The sequence below is a fragment of the Hemiscyllium ocellatum genome, chromosome 5, assembly GCF_020745735.1.
Source record: "Hemiscyllium ocellatum isolate sHemOce1 chromosome 5, sHemOce1.pat.X.cur, whole genome shotgun sequence".
NCBI lineage: Eukaryota > Metazoa > Chordata > Chondrichthyes > Orectolobiformes > Hemiscylliidae > Hemiscyllium > Hemiscyllium ocellatum.
This window is the reverse complement of record NC_083405.1, coordinates 124,952,019-124,969,093: the sequence shown is the minus strand read 5'-3', so window position 1 is coordinate 124,969,093 and position 17,075 is coordinate 124,952,019. Positions and strand designations below refer to the sequence as shown.

Here is a 17,075-nt window from a genome sequence, read left to right as displayed (position 1 = left end):
TGGTTGTCCTTTTCTTCCTCTCTAGTGAGTCGGATTCCTGTGAGTGTGGCATTGATGAGCCAGTGTGTGTTCTCTATTTCTGTGTTTTTAATGATTACAAAGGTGGGACTGGGACAACACTACTATTATAGGACAAACCAAACAGAGAACAGCGAGGGAATTCCTAGAGGCATGGCATTCATCCACAGATTCAACCAATAAGCACATCGACCTGGACCCAATATACCGGCCACTGCAGTGGACAGCTGGAACTGACAACCGGAAGCGGCTGATACAAATCACTATAAATGCCAGAGGAAACATCACAGAAGTGCTTCACAGGAGGCTCCCAAGCGCTGAGGATGTCACCTAGACAGAGGACGAAACATCTGCAACACAATTTCCCAGACCGGTGAACAGAACCACAACACAGTGGAGGAAATGCTGGATGTCTTGAAATGCATAAAAGTGGATAAATCCTCAGGACCTGATCAGGTGTACCTGAGAACTCTGTGGGAAGCTAGAGAAGTGATTGCTGGGCCTCTTGCTCAGATATTTGTATCATCAATAGTCACAGGTGAGGTGCCGGAAGACTGGAGGTTGGCTAACGTGGTGCCACTGTTTAAAAAGGGTGGTAAGGACAAGCCAGGGAACTATAGACCAATGAGCCTGACATCGGTGGTGGGCAAGTTGTTGGAGGGAATCCCGAGGGACAGGATGTATATGTATTTGGAAAGGCAAGGACTGATTAGGGATAGTCAATATGGTGCTTGGGAAATCATGTCTCACAAATTTGATTGAGTTTTTTGAGGAAGTAACAAAGAGGATTGGTGAGGGCAAAGGAGTTGATGTGTTCTATATGGACTTCAGAAAGGTGTTCGACAAGGTTCCCCACAGGGGACTGATTAGCAAGGTTCGATCTAATGGAATACAGGGAGAATTAGCCATTTGAATACAGAACTGGCTCAAAGGTAGAAGACAGAGGGTGGTGGTGGAGGGTTGTTTTACAGACTGGAGGCCTGTGACCAGTGGAGTGCCACAAGGATTGGTATTAGGCCCTCTACTTTTTGTCATTTACATAAATGATTTGGATGCGAGCATAAGAGGTACAGTTAGTACGTTTGCAGATGACACCAAAATTAAAGGTGTAGTGGACAGCGAAGAGGGTTACCTCAGATTACAACAGGATCTTGACCAGATGGGCCAATGGGCTGAAAAGTGGCAGATGAAGTTTAATTCACATAAATGCGAGGTATTGCATTTTAGGAAATCAAATCTTATCAGGACTTATACACTTAATGGTAAGGTCCTAGAGAGCGTTGCTGGACAAAGAGACCTTGGAGTGCAGGTTCATAGTTCCTTGAAAGTGGAGTCGCAGGTGAATAGGATAGTGAAGAAGGTATTTGGTATGCTTTCCTTTATTGGTCAGAGTATTGAGTACAGAAGTTGGGAGGTCATGTTGCGACTGTATAGGACATTGGTTAAGCCACTGTTGGAATATTGCTTGCAATTCTGGTCTCCTTCCTATCGGAAAGATGTTGTGAAACTGAAAGGGTTTAGAAAAGATTTACAAGGATGTTGTCATGGTTGAAGGATTTGAGCTATAGGGAGAGGTTGAACAGGCTGCGGCTGTTTTCCCTGCATCGACGGAGGCTGAGGGGTGACGTTATAGAGGTTTACAAATTATGAGGGACATGGAGAGGGTAAATAGGCAAAATCTTTTCCCTGGGGTCGGGGAGTCCAGAACTAGAGGGCATAGGTTTAGGGTGAGAGGGGAAAGATATAAAAGAGACCGATGGGGCAATGTTTTCACGCAGAGGGTGGTACATGTATGGAATGAGCTGCCAGAGGGAGTAGTGGAGGCTGGTATGATTGCAGCATTTAAGAAGCATTTGGACGGGTATATGAATAGGAAGGGTTTGGAGGGATATAGGCCAGGTGCTGGCAGGTGGGACTAGATTGGGTTAGGATATCTGGTCGGCATGGACGGGTTGGACCGAAGGGGCTGTTTCCATGCTGTACATCACTATGACTCTCTGACTCATTAGTGCACAGAATATAGAAGTACAAAACAAATTTAAAGATTTGTATCAATTTTCCATTTTGAGCCTAAATTAGCAAAAAATAAGAGCATTGGCGAAAGTGAGGACTATAGATGCTGGAGATTAGAGTCAAGAGTGTTGTACTGGAAAAGCACAGCACATCAGATAGCATCCAAGAAGCAGAAGAATTGACATTTTGGGCAAAAGGCCTTCATCTAGGGCTTTTGCCCAAAACATTAATTCTGCTCAAAAATAAAGCATGAACATTCACAACAACTTCATTACTGTGAATAGAGGAAAGATATTCAAGTCTTTCAGCTATTTTTAACTTAAACTTTGTGTTGACAACTATATAACCACTGTTGATTGTTGTAAAAACCCATCTGGTTCACTAATGTCCTTCAGGAAAGGTAATCTACTGGCCTACATATAACTCTACACCCAAAGCAATGTGGTTAACTCTTACCTGCCTCGAGGCAATTAGGGATGGAGAATAAATGCTGGTCTGTCAGTGACACCCACATCCCATGAAATAATACTTTAAAATCCAGAAAAATGGGGAGTGTATATCTCTCTGTCACTTTCCCAATGGCAATATCGTCGCAAATCTTATTCTGGTGCTATGAATCTCATCTTTCTTTTCCTCTTTTATGTTTCCTTACCAATTATTTCAAGCTTACCCCAAAAATGCTATTAGCAAACCATCCCACAAAGATTTTTAAAAATTCATTCATGGATGTCAGTTCAAGCCAGAACTGTCCATCTCTAACTGAAGTGACTTTCTGGGTCATTTAAGACAGCAATTAAGATTCATCCACACTATTGTGGGTCTGGAATTACATTAGAATGGGAATGGTTAACTTGAAAAAAAAGTTAACATACCAACCAAACAGCACAGCTTTACTACTCTAGTATAAGTTGTTGTGACTGTTTAAAATTTGGCATTCTTGCTTTTATGTCAAGTGTAAGACAAAACATTTCAGCTATATGTTTCTTTTTTCAGCAATATTCAAGTTTATAGAATCATACAGTATGGAAGAGGCCTTTTGGCCAAAGCTACACTATTTCTACACTAACTCCACTTTCCAGCAGTAAGCCCACAGCCTTAAATGTTTTGATATTTCAAGTGCACATCCAAGTACTTTTTAAAGGTTGTAAGGTTATCTGCCTCAACTAATCTCCCAACCAGTACATTTCAGATTCCACCAATTTCTGGGTGAAAGAGATTTCCCTCGAATGCTCTCTAAACCTCCTGCCTTTCACCTTAAAAATGTGGCTCTTAGTTATTGATCCTTCAACTTAGGGAAAAACTGCTATCTATTCACCCCATCCATGCCCCTCACAGTTTTATATACCTCAAACAGATCCTCTCCTAATCTTCTGTGCTCCAAAGCAAACAATTAGAGCTTATCCAGCCTCTCTTCATAGCTGAACTGCTCTATCCTGGCAACATTCTGGTGAATCTCTTTTGCGTTCCCTCTAGTGCAATCACATCTTTCCTATAATGCAACAACCAGGACTGCATACAGTACTCCAGCTATGTCCTAACCAAAATCCTGTACAGCTCCAACACCATCTCCCTGCTGTTATAATCTATGCCAAAAGGCAGTGCCCCATACGCCTTCTTAACTATCCGATTCACCCATTCTGTTATATTCAGGGACTTGTGGACAAGCACCCCAAGATTCCTCTGTTCATCCTAGCGTCCTGCCTTTGTATTCCCTTGTCTTGTTTCACCTTCCAAAATGCGGCCTCACAATTATCAGGGTTAAATTCCATCTGTCATTGATCAATCCATCTGACAAACCCAACTGACCTCCTGTAACCTCCTCCATCCTCTCTGTCAGCAACCCAGCCAAGCTTTGCGTCATCCACAAACTTATCTTTCCCCTGACATTCTTATCCACTGCCTCTGATCCCTTGTTGTAGGCATATGTGATTGACTCGGTGAAGTTTTTGGTCAATGGTGACTTGTATGACACAGACCATGAAGGATTCAGTGATAGCAATGTTGATGAAATGTCAAAAAGAGATGATTAGATTCTTGTAGAGATGGCCATTGCCTGCTCCTCAGATGCTGCCTGATCTGCTGTGCTTTTGAAGCACCACTCTAATCTTGACTCCTGCAATTACTGTCATGGGCAGGTATAGCTGCAGTGATTAGATTTATGAGATCAAGCTCAGGTAGGTTTTTCCCATCTGTTGGTTCTCTCATGGTATGCTGCATGCCCAGTTTAGCAGCCATGTATCTTACAGCATGTGTATTTATAAAATGCTTACCCTGCATTGTAGTCTGAAGTATAGTACAGCTTATTTTACTGCCCTCAGCAATGGAGAAAGTGAGGACTGCAGATGCTGGAAATCAGAGTCGAAAAGTGTGGTGCTGGAAAAGCATAGTGAGTCAGGCAGCATCCAAGAAGCAGGAGAGTCAACATTATGAGCTTAGACTCAAAACATCGACTTTCCTACTTCTCGGATGCTGCCTGATCGGCTATGCTATTCAGCACTACATTTTTCTACTCTGCCCTTAGCAATGTACTAGTTGCATCATGAAACAAAATTCTCTCTTAAATGTACATCTGTTAAAAACATACTGTAGGAGTGACTGTTGCAAAATGATCTATTGTTGTGCACTTATGGCCATTATGTAAGGTTTAAGTGGGAGGGTCTTCCATTATATGATATCTGAGGAACATGGATGGTACTATAAAATGCGAATATCTGATCTCAGATTTGCACTCAGAGGGGATTCTACTTTATACCTGTCATGCTCTTCATGCTGTTCTGCTGACCTTCATTAAAGTTTTTCAAAGTTTACTGCCATGAAGAAATTCATTCCATTAATGAAAATATGAACAATAAAGAGTAGCACAAATAAATTATAAAGCTAAGAGTCTAAAAGTGACCTAATTTGGCATGAAACCTATTTGGCTAATTTAATATTAACTGCTAAACTCCAACTCTTATTGCTAAAGGGGTTGCAAAAGTAATCATTGAAGTTTGGTTTGTGGATCCAATAAATTTTCTATTAGTCAGAGCTTCTAACCACTAATAATTCTTCATCACTTTCTCCCTCTTAAAATATACTGTTCCGTACTTCATTCTTACAACAAGTTTGTTCTTAGTCACTCATTTAGGAGTCTTTCTGAATAATCTTCGCTTATAAACCAAAGATGCAAAGGTTTGCAATTCAATCATAGAACATTTATAATACAGAGGGAGGCACTGACAAATTTACAGAAATTTACTTGGCAATGTTTTAAAAAAGGGTATTCAGTAGGCACAGCAGGAAGTTTTGGAAATAGGAGAAATAATAAATGTGTTTCTGATTGAATGAGATGATTCTGATTGTATTTAGAAATGTAGGTTATAGGGTTAGAACCAAGGATGCAAATTGCCACAATGATAGAAAATAGTTAATGAGAGAATAAGATTAATTAATATGGGGTTGTTTAATAATTCTAAACCTAGATTTTATAACAAATATATCCTTCTGTGTTTTGTTTATCTTCTTGCAATATTAAATTTACATTTATTATTGAGCACAAAATATACTGTTTTAGGGGCTGTATTATATGTCTCCAGGGCTCACCTGGAACACTGAGTTTTGCAGCAACTTTTGTTCCAGCTGCTTCACAAGTATACGTCCCACTATCCGTTGGGGTGACATCACAGATTTTCAGTTTTGCTACATTCCAGTCCTGGTCAATAATCACGCGATGACCATCAGCCTGAACCTCTTTGTCATTTCTTCTCCACACAGCCTTGACTGGTCTGGAGTACTGACAGATAAACTCTGCTGTACCATGTTCCTCTCTAATAATATCTTCCATTTCGCTTACTACCTCAATCGTTGGATCTGTCAATCAATATGCCACAGGAGATTTATTAGCAGCACTGAAAAAAAGCCCAATATTTGAAAGTTAATTTATCCTAAACATGTAACAATATTAAATATTGCAGAATTCACAACCAACATCCTTTTTTTTTAATTGCTTCCTGGTTCACTGATGATAATTCACATCAGTGCTGAAAGTAGAAAGTGTGAGCTACAACATTTATTTTATAAGGTTACTAATAAGATCACAGTTAACACTGAGATAAATTTAATCACAAAGCTTTGAAAAATATATTTGTAATAATGTATAGAATTCCAGTAAGTAAAAGCTACCCGAAATTTTGATAGAACCAAATAAACTTATTTCATGAGTCTTTGAATATCATTCAAAGATGAAATTTAAAGTCAACATCTTTAACTAATCAATTGCTTAGTGTATCAGAAATATCTACAGCACTTCACAAGAATTCTTGAACAGCTAGGAAGAGAAAAGGGCCTTGACATTCAACAAGGCATTCACCATTTCAACTGTATGCTCAGTCTTGTGGAATTTTCCGGTCATTTATTTCTCAAACCTCTGATAAAGGGAATCTTCTGACTTTTCCTTTTGCTATTAACTTCTTAACAATTTTGTAAACCCTCTATTATACAATACACATTGATTAGAAAACTTGTACTTGTCAATTGTGCCATACAAAGATGTATGTCCATTAAATAATGCCTACGGCAGTAACTGAGTAAAGCTAGATTTAAACAAGGTTAAATTTGCTCTGTTCAACAACTTTACTGCTGCCACATTGTATCACTCAATTCCACTGTGATTAACATTAAATAAGTCATTTAAAGCATACAAGTCAATGGTTAATCATGTAACTCCTGTGAGCAAAACTGTTGTTAAACAATCAACAGCAGAGTCAAAAAGTCCATTTATACACCAGGTCCTGAACATGCTGGTTACCATAGTAATGGACTGATATAACCAGACTTCGATGGAAGGATGGCCTCTGAGAATATAAAGGGATTAATGTAAGTGTAACTGAAAAGTATGAATACTGTTAATGTATTATCAACCAATCTCAAGTTCTGGCACAAGATCCAAAAGAAGGCATACAATTTAAAAAGACCATAATGTTAAGGCATGAATACTGCTGTGAGGTTGTTTCATGGATCATTTAATGGTTGCGAGAAAGATTAAAGGTTAAATAAATGAATGCCCTATGTTGCAAAATGTTAGTAGGATGTTGCAAGAAAGGTGTAAAAGACAACTGCGGTTTTATGCCACCATAGAAAAGAATGCATCTCAAGAATTTCCAAAGGCAAGATTAACCTTGGAAGCTTGCAGAAAAGCAAGGATGAGAACAAGAACTGAAATGCTTAATTAGTGTTCATATGTCAGAACGTTCACAAGCAAACTAAATACTGCAAGATTCCACAGACAGCATATGACAGTTTGCTTTTTGACAATGAAATGAGAGAAATATTAGCAATAATGCTAGTAAAATCTGTATTTAAACTTTTATGTTTGCTTAACTAAGCAGATGAGACCTTGGTTGAACATCTGATCTGAACATCAATCTGAGTATGACTATAGAATATAACACACAATATTTAAGTTTAGCTGCAGTTTAAATTGTACTGTGACTATAAAGAAGTTAAGAGTTAGTTTAAAAAACAAACTTACCTGGACCTCTTGTTGACATGATACTGCTCTGTCTCAGACTGTTAGTTGGCATGCAGTTATAATGACATAAGCATCTGAAATAGATTACTGCAGATCAACTTGTCTGCTTAATTTCGGACTCTTTCTCTGCAGCAGGTGATCTACTGACCCTCACCATGTCTGCACATTCCCCATTGTGCTCATTCATATCAATGATTCATTTTACCCCTTATTAAAATAAATGTCCTTCAGTAATAAATGTGCAATTTTTATAACATTGAATATGTGCAGAAAAATACTTAAATAGGAAACCATTTAGATATTCATAAATTTTAACATTCATTTAGATACTGGGTAATCTGTATTTAATCTCTAGTAAATCAATGTTATTTCCAATCTTTGTTACTCTTACCTAATGAAAATCAATCAACTTCAGCTTGATGGTTTCAATCACTCCAGCATAGGCATTCTTTTAGGACATTAAATTTCTCTTTTCCACAATTTGTTTGTATGGAAGAAGTGCTTCCTGATTTCATTTCCAAAAGATCTAGCTCTGACTTAATATTATATCCAACAGAGCTGATAGTTTCTCTGTCTGTTTATCTAAACTCTTCATTGATTTAAGTATTTACCCAATAGGCATTGGTGTCACTGACTGAATCTCTTCCAAGGCCTATTTTCTGGAGATTCATTACCCAAAACTAAATGCAGTGTTCCAAGTGGGATCTGACCCCTACATTAGTGTGATCTCTCACTTACATCTCAGCTCTGAAACAGATTATTTGGTATCTGTGTATAATCAAATATTGCAAAATGAATACTTTGCATGTACACCTGTAAGGTTGTTTATTATTTTAATTTTGGTGCTTTTCATATGTTGATAGCAAACTCAACTACACTACTACTGAATCTGAGGCAAGCAGACAAAGTGAAATATGATATTTAAGTCTGAATGATAATTAAGAGCAATCAAACTTAACTGATAAATTTGATGTAGGATTGCACATGTATTAAAACAACAAAATATTATAAGATCTGCACCAAATGTAAAATATTATTTTAGTGTACTGGGTAAGTGGCTTCTTAATACAGTATACAAAGCAACAACATTTACTTGATTATTTTAAAATCACTGCACAAATTTATTACTAGCCACTTCATCAGTACCTAGTATTACCACATTAATAAATGTAAAATGTGTCATTCTCCAGTATAAAACTATTTGGATTGAATCTAATTCCAAATAAGATTTACAGGTTCATCAATTGAACCCTAACTGCTAGAAAAGAGTTCTCTGCATGCTTTTGTTTTGCAATCTCATTTAAAGAAAATATTTCTTCAGGTGTTGTCCAGAAACAAACCTTATTGGTTCTTTGAGAAGGTGACCAAACAGGTGGATGACAGAAAAACAGTTGATGTGGTGTAAATGGATTTCAGAGAAGCATTTGATAAGGTTCCCCACAGTAGCCAATTGCACAAAATACGTAGGCATGGTATTGAGGGTGATTTAGCGGTTTGGATCAGAAGTTGGCTAACTGTAAAAACAGAGTGGTGGATGATGGGAAATGTTCATCCTGAAGTTCAGTTTCTAGTGGTGTACCGTAAGGATCTCTTTTGGGGCCACTGCTGTTTGTCATTTATATAAATGACCTGGATGAGGGCAGAGTAGGATGGGTTAGTAAATTTACGGACAACACTAAAGTCAGTGGAATAGTGGACAGTGCAGAATGTTGTTGCAGGTTACAGAGGTACATAGGTAAACTGCAGAGCTAGGTTGAAAGGTGGCAAATGCAATTTAATGCAGAAAAGTGTGAGGTGATTCACTTTGGAAGGAGCAACAGAAATAAAGAGTACTGGGCTTCTGGTAAGATTCTTGGTCGTGTGGATGAGCAGAGAGATCCTGAGTCCGTGTACATAGATCCCTGGAAGTTGCCAACCAGGTTGATAGGGTGGTTAAGAAGGTATATGGTGTGTTAGCTTTTATTGGTAGAGGGATTGATTTTTGGACCCATGAGGTCATGTGCAGCTGTACAAAACTCTGGTGTGGCTGCACTTGCAGTATTGCGTACAATTCTAGTCGCCGCATTATAGGCAGGATGTGGAAGGATTGGAAAGGGTGCAGAGGAGATTCACCAGGATGTTGCCTGGTATGGACGGAAGGTCCTATGAGAGAAGAAGGTTGAGAGGTGAATTAATTGAGACAAAAAAGATGATCAGAGGATTAGATAGGGTGGATAGTGAGAGCCTTTTTCCTCAGATGGTGATGGCTAGCATGAGGGGACACAGCTTTAAATTGAGGGGTGATAGATATAGGACCGATGTCAGAGGTAGGTTCTTTACTCAGAGAGAAGTAAGGGCGTAGAATGCCCTGCCTATAACAATATTACACTCACCAACTTTATGGACATTTAAATGGTTACTAAATAAACATATGGATGATAATGGAATAGTGTAGGTTAGATGAGCTTCAAATTGGCTTCACAGGTTGGCGCAACATCAAGGGTCAAAGAGCCTGCATTGTGCTGTAATGTTCTATATTCTCCATGCGAGAGTTGAGGAATGAACAAAGAATAAAGGGAGAACAGGAATATTTCCCCAACTGTGGAAGATAACATTTGGCCTCCCCGCTGATCATGACTTGTCTACTTTCCCCAACTCCATTCCCAGAACTTTGACCTCCCCATGCATGATTGCAGCCAACCTACCCCACAAATACTAATCTCTTCCTTCTCCTTCCCCCCTCCCGTGCCTCCAAAATCCAATCCCACCACTCTTGAAATCTTTCAACATAGTCTCACTCCCAAAAACTCCTTTCATGCCCTCATTTCCATTTGTCTGTTCGCCTGACAAGATGTAAAAATCTGAAATTGCTCACCTCAAATCGACCCATAAGAAATCATTAGCCATTTAAACATTGAACAGAATTTTCCCAAAACAAATCACCTGAGTATCAATTTCGGGGAGTTCAATGGAAGGTTTCTCTCCATGAGCTTTAGTAACTTTTCTAATGTAATTTTATACTACTCACTTCATTAGATATGTATCATGCTTCCACAGTAGTGCTCTTGCATGGCAGCCTGCTTAGCCATGGTGAAATGCTCAGTGTTTAGGGATCTTACAACAATCACGCTGGGGTGTAGTATTTACAAACAAATCTGCACACTACGTGAAATGCTGCTATTCTGATTTGAAGTCACACTGGGTGAGTATGGTGTCACAGTCTGGCACACGTCAGTTTCACCACTTTCTATCAGCTACCTCATACTTACTCTGAGCTTGCCATTGCACCCACCTCCTATCAAGTCTCATGGTCTAGCACTCTTAATGTTGCATGCACTATCTTCCCATAATGGCTCTCACTCATTCCTGATGAAGGGCTCTGGCCCGAAACGTCAAATTTCCTGTTCCTTGGATGCTGCCTAACCTGCTGTGCTTTAACCAGCAACACATTTTCAGCTCTGATCTCCAGCATCTGCAGACCTCACTTTTTACTCACCCACACCATCCCTATAAACCACGAACCATTTCTGCATTCTGCTCTTCTTCACTCACCTAGGACACATCAACACCATTTCTGATTGATAAACCAGTCCCTGAACTGACCACAGTCCCCTTGACTGCTCATTCTTACCATACATGACAAATTGTTTGGCTATGTGTCTCAGCTAGGCAAGGTATGGCAGAGTTGCTATGAGCATCCTAGCAGGTGCAAAATAAATGAGTGGTGAGATAGAAAGCTAAAAACTCTGAGACACACCCTGTACTGAAGTACGAGATGGGTGCTTGTCCCTGTGTACAAAGCACCATGGCAGCAGCATTGCAATGAAAGATATCAGTGAGCTCCAAGGTATCCTTGACAAGTCCCATATCCCACCTTCATTTTAAGGGCCAGATGGCTTACAACGATGGCTGTTAAGAGATGAGGATTGCCTCTGCAAAGATGAATGCTGGTTTCATTTCTCAAACTCTTACTGAGGTTGAATGCAGATACAACACAGCCCATGCCAAGAACTGGGAGTAAGGCAGTAGTTTTTCAAGGAGGAAGATAAGGACACTAACAGGAGGAATATCAACTTCAGCATATAAAGCTCTGCAGTATCAGGTGTAACTAGCTAGACACAACCTAACTGACATCCAATCCAAACAGATGTGAGCCAGCGCAGTAATCATGCGTTGACTATAAATTTGTTGTTACTCAAAGGCAAGTGGCCCCTGTCCTCAAACGAATGCAGATTTTCTGTTCTCTCTTCGTTTTTGGTATTGTTTAATAAAAGTGAAGGTGATCATCAAGTTAAACGCCTTCTATGTGTGTTGCTCCCATATTGAACAATGAGAAGGTGCTATGCTACATTGGGTGTTAGGATATGAGTAGCACTTACTAGACAGGGTGTTAAGACATTGATCAGACAGGTGATGACATAACAATACATTTATTAATGAGAACATATATTTGCAAAGAATTGTCACCTATGCCACCTGTGTGCCCTCAGAAGCTTCAGCTTTTCATTCCTCTTCCATTATGTGCCCTGTGAAGGGCAGCTCCTGGCTGGCAGCACTTGACCTGGTACACAGCTGGGCTTTAAAATTAGCACAGTACTTAAAAATCTTGGTAGTGGTGATTGTTTCCGCAAATTCTAAGCACACAATAGTGCAAACTGGGTACCTTGGAAAAGGGGCTGCATATGTAATGAGGCAAGTGCAAGGCATAGCATTAGATAATTTGCTAGAGCTCATGGAGAGAAACCATCCATGATATTCCCTAAAATCGGTACCTAGCCAAATTTTAGCAAAAGTCAATCCAAAGCCAACAGCTCTGTAATTCACTTATCAGTATAATCCATCTATTGACTGACTGTTTAAATCCAAAATAAGATCCATATCACCTCTCACAATCTGAAATAACAAAGGCATGCAGCAAAACCATCAGCATTCAGAAAATAATAGTTCCAACAAATCTTTATCTGACCAAATACCTTTAACTAATAATTTTGCTGAAGAAATAAGTGACCCAGCCTTAAATGTCACTGTTCCGGAGTCATCGGTTCCCAGGCTCTGTAACGTTAATGTATGGATATTTCCATCTTGAACAGATATCTCATTCAGATCATTATTCTGTAGGGGTGAACCATCCAACCACCACTGCACATTTTCCACATCCTTGTGCGAAAGTTCGCAACTAAATGTGGCTGACTCACCAGCAAAGACATCAGTATTCTTTAAACCAGAAACTATTTTAATTTCGAGCTCTGGAAAATAAAATGAAAAAGACTTAAAAATAAACATTTATCTGCAATTTGCTGATCAACTGCATCCAATAAAGAATAAAAATACACATGTACAGCCAGTTAGAGCAGTTAGCAAAAAGATATGAATCTATATAACTAGCCCATGATTCCGGTATGTGAGCAATTTCATATTTAGTAAGCAACTTTCTTTCCAGAAGTATATTATAAGAGATAGGAGTCAAACCTGTGAAAAGTAGCTTGACAATCATAAAACAAAGACATTTTATATTTTATTCAAAGGATTCAGGAAGATTCATGGGTCAATATAAGTTTCTAATGTTGCAGAAGATAAAGACCTTTCAAGTTTAGATTTCATCAAGTTAACTAATGCAATGACTATTAAATACTTTATTAAATTCTCCAACTACATTGATTGCACAGGTGTCTTATGTTCCAGGTACAGAAATCATTTATTCCTCATTTTTATAAAGCTGTGTTGTTAAATACATTTGGTAGAAATCATTTTGAACAATCTGCACTACTATTACAATATTATTAAACAATTAAATGAATCAAATCCAGTTCGCTATTCCATTTAGCAAAGCTTTTTTTCCCTGTTTGGTTTATTCATTAACAAAAAAAAATCTGTACTACTCAATCTGTACCTGAAGAAAAACATCTGTAAATTAAAAAGAAATGTAATGATATTTTCCACTCTCAGTGTCACTTAAAAGTAGAGATCCAGAATCCTGTTGCACTTTAAAGAATTATTGAGCATTCTTAATATAACTTCAATAGCCTTTAATTAGCTAAAGAACATGTTTTCCATTGCTAATCGTTATAGATTTTGAATTGGGCACCAAGAATTTAATAAATGTGATACTGGAGAACTGAAATAAAACAGGAAGTGCTGAAGGAACTCTGCAGGTCTGATAGCATTTGTGGAGAGAGAAACAGAGTGAGTATTTCATGATCTTTCAAGTTCACACATGAATTCTCTTCGGAATTATCCACAGATTCTGTCAGAATTTCTGAATTTGATCAGCATTTTCTGGTTTATTGCACCAAAGATTTAAGCTGTTCTGCTATTTAAAGCCATTTCACATTCAAACTAACAAATCGGGAGCAGGTGTATGCCATTCAACAAGATCACTGCTGGTCTGAACACATCCTCAAATCTACATTCTGACTTACCCTGATACGTTTTCAACACTTTCTTCACTTGAATCTATTTTCCTCTACCTTAGAACTATTAAAGCTGTTCTGCTGTTCAAATCCATTTCAAACCAACAAATCAGGAACAGGGCTACACCATTCAGCTCCTCAGCCATTCAATAAGATTACTGCTGATCTGATTACATCCTCACCTCATCCTGACCACCCGAAGAGAAAAGAATTCACTTAATCTATTTTATAGGCAATTTCTGAATTTTAAACAGTCACTCCTGGATCAAGATACTTCCAGAAGAGGAAACACCCTCTTCATATTTACCTTCATATTTATCCACATATCCAGTGGATATGTGCCTAGCTTGTCCAACTTTTTTTTTTAAAAAAGACAACTCAACTATTCCAATTATTGGTCTGATAAACCTTCTCTGAGCTGCTTCCAATCCATGTATGTCCTTCCTTAAACAAGGTAACCACTACTGTGAACAGTACTCTGGATTCCTATCACAGAAAATTATAACATTCTATTAGCTTTTCTAATCACCTGCCATATTTGCATACTCACCTTTTATGGTTAAATCATGAGGACTCTGCATCTCAGAGCTCACCTTTTAGATTGTTATGGTTCCTACCAAATTAGAAATTTGTACATTTTCCCACTTTACACTCCACTTATACATCTTTGCTCACTCACTTAATCTATCAATGTCTTTTTATAATCATCATGAGTCAACAACTTACTTTCCTACATATCTTTGCACTGTCAGCAAATTTGGCAATCATAACCTTCAATCCCTTCATCCAAATCATTTAGATAAATTGTAATAAATAAGGTCCCAGCACAAATCCTTGTCACACACCACTCCACAATTTTCTAATTTGAAAAAGAGCTATTTATACCTACTCTGTGCTTCTTGTTAAAGAGCCAATTATCCCTATATTGGCTTTTGTTTTCCAGGATAATCTTTGGTGTGACACTAAGTACATCCACACATTTCCCTTGATTTCCTATGAAGATGCTTTCCCTCGGAAAAAAAGTGTTTGCAGTAAAAGTTTAAAAATAATTAAATTGTCACCTTTAACAGTTAAGGAAGCTGTTGTTTGTAGATTCCCACAATAACAAGTATATTTGCCAGCATCTCCTCGTTTCACATTGTGGATTAGCAATTCTACTACAGCACCATTTTGCTTCATTTCATACTTGTCACTTGGTTGAAGCACTGCAAGTCTCTTTCTCCATTCCACAAGAACATCAGGCTTTGAAAGTTCACAGCGCAGTGTGACAGTGTGACCTTCCACAGTTTCCTCATCCTGAAGCTCTTTTTTGAAATAGGCAGGTACAGCTGAGGTATATATAAACGTAAAAGATGTGAGATTTTTAGGAATGAATGAGATTTGGAATGAATATGACAATGATTATGACGCATACCCTTGTTACATTTATATAACAAAGCTGGTCAGCTTCAACTATTCAATGATTATTTTCATTTAATTTTGCACTGTTCTACAGCATTAACACAGTTTCCACATGTGCAACAACACCAATCAAGCCCTACATTTCTACTTCAACTGAAGATATTGCTATATTCTCCAAGTACCTGTCAAAATTCCTTAAGGTTAATATTAGAAAAAGACCATACTTTATGACTCCTGCTACACAAAGGTTCTTCTTCTTGTATATTCTAAACATAGTGACTGGCTTTTCAGGTCAAATCAAATGCTGTGCAACTTGAGGACTGTACAATTCAATACTGAGTGTGTGGGCTTGGATGTTCGCACTGGAGAGCACCTCTGTTGTTATATAAATGGAACTCGAGGCCTAAATTCAGAGATCTCATCCTCAAACATTGCACTCATCATTTTTTGCAAATGAGTTCTAGGGAGGAATGGGGTGATATCTATTGTGTGTATCCATGGTTAATGGAGGCAACTGCAAATGCTAAAGTGCAGGTTCTTCAGTCAAATCTACTTTTTTCTAATGGGATATCCAAAGTATGATTTATGCATTTTAGACCTGGGAGAGAAGGTCTCAAGCTTCCTGAGCTCTTTGGAAAGGTAGGGTACGCTTTTGGATATGGTCCTGGACACCTTTGATTGGGGTCTGATGCTCTTCAGGAGAGTACGGTTATAGAGTCATAGAGATGTACAACATGGAAACAGACCTTTCCGTCCAACCCGTCCACGCCGACCAGTTATCCCAATCCAATCTAGTCCCGCCTGCCAGCACCAGGCCCATATCCCTCCAAACCATTCCTATTCATATACCCATCCAAATGACTTTTAAATGTTGCAATAGTACCAGCCTCCACCACTTCCTCTGACAGCACGTACCACCCTCTGTATGAAAAGGTTGCCCCTTAGGTCTCTTTTACATCTTTCCCCTCTCACCTGAAACGTCTGCCCTCTAGTTCTGGACTCCCCCACCCCAGGGAAAAGACTTTGTCTATTGAACTACTGAACTACGAAAGCAACCACCCCAACACACACAAAAGAAGTTGCATCAAGACACTATTCAAAAGGGCCACAATACACTACAGTACACCAGAACTGCAAAAAGAGGAAGAAGAACACCTATACAATGTATTCGCCAAAAACGGATACCCGCGCAATTTCATCAACAGATGCCTAAAGGAAAGACAACGGAACGAGGACATGCCGCAACACAAAGGACTAGCCACACTACCCTACATCAAGAGCATTTCCGAACTGACAGCCAGACTACTGCGACCACTAGGACTCATAACAGCACACAAACCAACAGCCACTCTCAGACAACAACTCACCAGAATGATGGACCCGATACCCAGCATGAGCAAAACCAATGTAGTGTACAAATGTCCATGCAAGGACTGCACAAAACACTACATAGGACAAACAGGAAGATAGCTAACGATCCGCATCCATGAACACCAACTAGCCACGAAACGACACGACCAGCTATCCTTAGTAGCCACACACGCAGATGACAAGCAACATGAATTCGACTGGGACAACACTACTATTATAGGACAAGCCAAACAGAGAACAGCTAGGGAATTCCTAGAGACATGGCACTCATCCACAGATTCAATCAATAAGCACGTCGACCTGGAACCAATATACGGACCACTGCAATGGACAGCTGGAACTGACAACCTGAAGGTTCCCAAGCACTGAGGATG

At 39.0% G+C, this 17,075-nt stretch overlaps 1 protein-coding gene across 1 annotated transcript in view; it reads right to left on the bottom strand.

Moving 5' to 3' along the window:
• obscnb (obscurin, cytoskeletal calmodulin and titin-interacting RhoGEF b) overlaps positions 1-17,075 on the bottom strand; it is an 821,414-nt gene that overhangs the window by 290,045 nt on the left and 514,294 nt on the right. The window contains exons 63-65 of the mRNA XM_060825732.1: positions 14,991-15,257; positions 12,493-12,765; positions 5,614-5,880 (exon numbers count right to left, since the gene is read on the bottom strand). Coding sequence (XP_060681715.1) covers positions 5,614-5,880; positions 12,493-12,765; positions 14,991-15,257 — 807 coding nt within the window. The remainder of the gene's footprint in view (positions 1-5,613; positions 5,881-12,492; positions 12,766-14,990; positions 15,258-17,075) is intronic.